Genomic DNA, 5,619 nt, shown 5'->3' with positions numbered 1-5,619 from the left:
ATGAGAACTACTGCCATTGAGCATGGTTTGCAGCAGCCTACAGTACAGCTTTAACCATTTTGTGTGATTTCTTGCAAAGAACTATCAGAGAAGACAATAAATACATTTTACTGATTTCAGGTTGGAGAAGTTTTAAGCAATAGGGAGATGTCAACACAGGGTGGGGAAGATGATTGTGAAAAGGAAATGCTTTCTTTAGAGCCCTGTCTCAGCCAGGTTGCAGGAACATCTATAAGGCGTTTGAAATAAGGCAAAGAAGTGTTTTTTTTTTTTTTCCCTCAGTGCTGAAAACTCTCCAAAACAAAGAGACACAGATTGATGTTTCCTCCCCCACTCCTGCACAGTGACTGATTTCGGGAAACACTTGGGCAGCTACAGGGGGTCATGGCGTGGCCAGGCTTCTTTGGGGTTTGTAAAGAAACACCAGGGGCAACTCAAGCGTGAAGCAAGAGCTCACCTCTTAACAGGCATATTGTTTGTGGCTCTGTTACTGGAAAATGCAGTGACCTTAACAAGGTCAAAGTTGTGTAGACACAGCAATTACGAAACCCAGAAGGGGGTGGAGTGAGATACCGGAGGCATAAAAGCATCAGCAGGTAGCTCCCACAGCACTGCTCTTCCATCCGGCAGGACAAACCAAAGATGAGGTGAGTCCATGGTTCTGCCACTTCCCTCCTTCCCTTGCTCATGTCATCTTTCTCTGTGCACATCTTGTACCCACGGGCCAGCTCAGGTATGGGGGAAACCAAAGGAGAGATGGAAATCAAGAACAAAGAAATAGGGCCACTGGGCTAAACTATAGCAAATTAAGGGGTTTAGTTTAGCGTGCTAAATCTTCTGCTTTTCTGTGTCCATGAGAATGTGACTTACTCTAAACAATATCTTTTTCCTCGAGGTTACAAAATTTTCATCTTTACAGGGGATGCCAGAGGCTCCCATAGTAGGCTTTCTGGTATTTAAGATATGTTTATTAGCAGATTTTTTTTTTGTTTGTTTTAAAAAATGTGTAAGACCAATAGTAACACATTTGAGTGACCCAATTAAGGCACTGAGATTTTATCAAAGCAAAAAAAAAACCCAAAAAAACCAAAAAACCAAACCTTTTTTAAAGGTTGAAATAACAAGACTACATACTTAACTAAGCAATCTCTGTACAGTTGGCTTCTGTCAGCGAAACGATTACCTGGTAGTGTCACCTATGCGTCAATGCCCATGTCTACGGTCATGCTTTCAGGAAGCCCGTTATCTTCCTGGTGACCTTTTGGTGTTTTGGGGTTTCCTAAAGGCAAATCATCATAAAATAATAGGAAAACCATAAATTCTGTATATTTAAAACATCTACTTATGGAAAAAATTAAAAAGTCTAGGGAATAGCGTAAGAAATCCCTACCTTTCCATTTTCAAGTTACCCACACTTTATTAGCTATTATCCTGTAGCCCAGCGCCTTTGGTGTCGGAGGCTCTTTTTTTTTTTTTTTCCAGGAGAGCTCATTTATTATTAGCAACTTAATGTTTCCTCAATGCTGCCAGAAATTGAGGCCCACATGCCTATGTACCTTCCTATCTTGGTGGTTCCTCTCTGAGGCTCATGTAGAATTCCCAGCAGCACGGACCACACTGGAACCCGAGTGGACTGTGTATATGGGTGCTGGCAGGAGGCAACTTCTTGGTTCTAACACTTCCATGTACCTTCTTCTCTGGCTGGCTAATGGGAGGTGTGTGTGTGTGTGTGTGTGTGTGTGTGTGTGTGTGTGTGTGTGAAGCAAGGAGACCAGTTGTGCACCCCTTCTTGTCCTGTCTCTGCAGAGCCCTGGGAGCTGTCGTTGCCCTCCTGTTCTGGGGGCAGATTTTCGCAGTGGACACTGGCAATGCCACGGATAACACAGGTAGGTCTTTGGGTTTGGGTGGGAGCTGGATGTCCCAGCACTGCTGGGTCTCATTGACCCTATCACATCTACACCCTCTCTTTGGGAAGAGCCACTTCCTCCTTCTCATCTTAACCTCTGGTATTTCAGTCCCGTGAAGAACACTGGAGAGCCATCCAGAGAAAAGGGGGGATGGCCTTCCCTTTGGCTTCCATTTGAGGTGGAGGGCAGTTGATACGCAGAACAGCTTCTTCTCAACTCTTTTCATGGGTCTCTGGGATGAGTTTCTGAACATGAACCCCCTCTTCCTATTGCATTTCCTTTGCAGAGGTCAGCCTTCCAAAGCCCCCAGAGATTGAGAATGGCTATGCAGAGCACTTTGTTCGTTACCAGTGTAAGCCCCTCTATAAACTGCGCACCGAAGGAGACGGTAAGACCTGGACCATGTCCCTGCACCCTCCTCCATCCCGGCCTTTCCATGATGAGTAGGGCCAAGGGTGTTGGGCCAGAAAACTTACATGTTCTCCTTGGAACCAGAAGAGGTAGATTCTAATAGCGATTTTGTCACCAGTAGCTGTGGCCTTTTGGGCAAATTAACTTTAGCTCCAAGTTTTCTCCTTTGTTAAGGGGAGGTGATAACATGTAGCCTACTCATCTCAGAGTGAGATCTACATCTCCAAAAGGAGATGTGGTAAAAAAAAAAAAAAACAACCAAGGGTGGTGCCAGTGATGACAAGGGGTGGTCCTTACTAGTGAGTACTGTGTTCCCAGCACTGTTTTAAGTTCTTGATGTATATCTGCTCACTTAGTTCTTACAAAACCCTCTGAAGAGATACTGTTACTCTCATTTTCCTTATGAGGACACTGAGGTACAGACAGGCTGAATAACTTGCTCAAGTTCAGGTAGCCTGTAAGATGAACAGGCAGAATTTGAACCCTGGTTCCTACTCTGTACTGTGTCTCCATGACAACAAATCTGTCCTGCTGGGCTTTGCTGCCCGCCCCCCCCCCCACCCCCGCCACTTGGCTTCTAGTACACTGCTCTTCCCTTCCTCCCTCCCTCCCTTCCCCTTCCTTCTCCTCTCTTTCTCTGATTCTCTTTAAACACCTCCTCTCCTCATGCTGGGTCCAGATTCAGTGTCTTTTAACTCTTTTCTATCCTTTTGCTTCAGGAGAGTATACATTAAACAGTGAGAAGCACTGGACAAACAAGGCCATTGGAGAGAAACTTCCCGAATGTGAAGCAGGTAGGAAGCCAGGGGCCCTGGGAAGCTGACCAAAGGTAGGTGTTGAGAGTCTAGTGTGTGGGCAGGCACATCCTTCCTGAGTGGCTTCCTCTGAGCATCACAGGGCCAAGATGAGGGACCTGGGAGAACCCAAAATGGTCAGGCCGATAAGTGAGCATTTGGGTGATGGCTCTCCAAAAAAGTACACTAAGGATCTCCTTCATTTGGGTCTTTGGGGTATTGACTGAATCCACTGTCCACATTGCCCCCAGAGAATCAGAAGGCCCTGTGTGTACAGAGAGGCCGCCTAGGCAGCCCAGGGTCAAGTGTACAGCCAGCTCCAGGAAGAACTAGTCATGGGAGGACAGAACAAAAAGAAATCCATGGAAGTATGAGGCAGCAGGTTGGAGACGGGTTAGGACTTCTAGTTCCGGTTATTAGGAAAAGCTACTGCTCCTTCCCTTTCCCTCCTGGGACGGGAGATTCTGTCTGCCTTCTTCTATGACTAGTGGTGTAGAATCGCTAAGCTGCCTTCTACCTAAAATCTGAGTTCCAGCCAACGCTGCAACAGATGGCTCTTTATTTAGGGAGAATGAATTTTTATAGCTTCTCACCCTCACAATGACTTTTAGGGAAAGTCTCAGCATTGAGATTTGAAAATCTCAGCACTACTTGTTTTTTTTCATGAGTTAGAAAAGCAGGAAATAGAACTGTGCCCTACTGATGTAAACAACTTTATAAAAAAGAGCCACTTTAAACTGTCAACAATGGAAATGGGGGGAGCAGGTGGTAAGGCAAGGAGTGTAAATATTCCTAGCTGTGCAGAAATTAACACAACAGTTTAGACAGCAGCAATTGCCAATGCTTTGCCCCTCTTTCCTACACTGGGAGACTGACATTTCTGCTCCTGACTTTCTTGCTTTCCTTGACAGTGTGCGGAAAGCCCAAGAACCCGGTGGATCAGGTGCAGCGGATCATGGGTGGATCAGTGGATGCCAAAGGCAGCTTTCCCTGGCAGGCTAAGATGGTCTCCCACCATAATCTCACCTCGGGGGCCACACTGATCAGTGAACAGTGGCTGTTGACCACGGCTAAAAATCTCTTCCTGGGCCATAACGATGATGCAAAAGCAAAAGACATTGCCCCAACTTTAAAACTCTATGTGGGGAAAAATCAGCCTGTGGAGATTGAGAAGGTGGTTCTCCACCCTAACTACTCCAATGTAGACATCGGGCTCATCAAACTCAAACAGAAGGTGCCCATTGATGAGAGAGTAATGCCCATCTGTCTACCTTCAAAAGATTATGCAGAAGTGGGGCGTGTGGGCTATGTGTCTGGATGGGGGCGAAATACCAACTTTAATTTCACTGAGCTACTGAAGTACGTCATGCTGCCTGTGGCTGATCAAGAGAATTGTGTGAAGCACTACGAAGGCAGCACAGTGCCCGAGAAGAAGTCACCGAAGAGTCCTGTAGGGGTGCAGCCCATACTGAATGAGCACACCTTCTGTGCTGGCTTGTCTAAGTTTCAGGAAGATACTTGCTACGGTGATGCTGGCAGTGCGTTTGCCGTTCACGACGAGGACGACAACACCTGGTATGCAGCTGGAATCCTGAGCTTTGATAAGAGCTGTAGGGTTGCTGAGTATGGCGTGTACGTGAAAGTGCCCTCCATCCTGGCCTGGATTCAGGAAACCACAGCTGGCAACTAATGCTGTCTGGCTGGGAGCCCTAGCCTGACAGCAAGACTTTACTCTGGAAGAGAGGAAACTAGATGGGAAGAGAGGGGATAAAATGGGGTGTGAAGCAGTGCTGAGTCAATCAATAAAGGGATTTCTTTTGAGTCATTTCTGTGCTATTTTTAGCCTCAGGCCTTTTTTATTCTCTCATTTATGGTACAGCAGCAGCTAAGTGGTATAGAGTCTACTAGGAGTGTGGAAGAAAACACCCCAAGCCAACTCAAAATCTGTAAGACGAAACAAACTTTCCCACCCTGGGGATCATACTCATTGACTGAGTGCCTACCAAACAGCAGGCCTCAGAAAGGTCACTGTTACCCTGGTTTCATAGACAAGAAAACAGACTTGGAGAAGTTAAGTGATTTGTTTAAGGCCATACACCTATTAGATAGTGAGGCTGAATTCACTTTGAACCCAGGTCCGTCTGGATATGAACTTCAGCTCTCTACACTGCATCCTCTTCTTTGAAGTGTGTTAGGGGAAAGAGTGCGGGCTGATGAGGAAGAGGCTAGCTCAACGTGGGATGAAAACAAGGGTTTTGGCACAGGCAGTATTTTATTATTTGTGCTCCAACACACCAGCCTTCAGAAAACAAAGTAAGACGGGGTAAAGGCAGGACTTCTGGACTTGGTGAGTCCAGATCATAGTGTGGCCACATGTTTGCCAAGTGCCTTCAGTTCCCTGCCATCGGTCCCTGGTTTCCTTCCAGAGGGGCTTAAAACAGCTGGTCCCTAACATCCCTATGAGCATTCTGGAACTTGGTAAAGAGTTACAAGTCTCTTCCTCAATA

The 5,619-nt window shown here is 46.3% G+C and overlaps 1 protein-coding gene across 1 annotated transcript; it reads left to right on the top strand.

Moving 5' to 3' along the window:
* Positions 1-545: 545 nt before the first annotated feature.
* On the top strand, positions 546-4,937 carry LOC122209147 (haptoglobin). The gene is made up of 5 exons (XM_042920847.1): positions 546-647; positions 1,807-1,886; positions 2,194-2,295; positions 3,038-3,112; positions 4,024-4,937. Exons 1-5 carry the CDS (start codon positions 643-645, stop codon positions 4,800-4,802), a joined length of 1,041 nt encoding a protein of 346 aa, XP_042776781.1. The 5' UTR covers positions 546-642; the 3' UTR covers positions 4,803-4,937.
* Positions 4,938-5,619: the final 682 nt, after the last annotated feature.

Source organism: Panthera leo, chromosome E2 (assembly GCF_018350215.1).
Source record: "Panthera leo isolate Ple1 chromosome E2, P.leo_Ple1_pat1.1, whole genome shotgun sequence".
In the NCBI taxonomy this organism is placed as follows: Eukaryota; Metazoa; Chordata; class Mammalia; order Carnivora; family Felidae; genus Panthera; species Panthera leo.
The sequence above is the reverse complement of the archived record's forward strand: the minus strand, read 5'-3'. Positions and strand labels throughout refer to the sequence as shown.

What these genes read in the sequence shown, in the direction of transcription:
- LOC122209147 (XM_042920847.1), top strand. An exon ending in CAATGCCACGGATAACACAG is followed by an intron (nt 1,887 to 2,193) that starts GTAGGTCTTTGG and finishes TTTCCTTTGCAG; the next exon opens with AGGTCAGCCTTCCAAAGCCC. An exon ending in ACTTCCCGAATGTGAAGCAG is followed by an intron (nt 3,113 to 4,023) that starts GTAGGAAGCCAG and finishes TTTCCTTGACAG; the next exon opens with TGTGCGGAAAGCCCAAGAAC.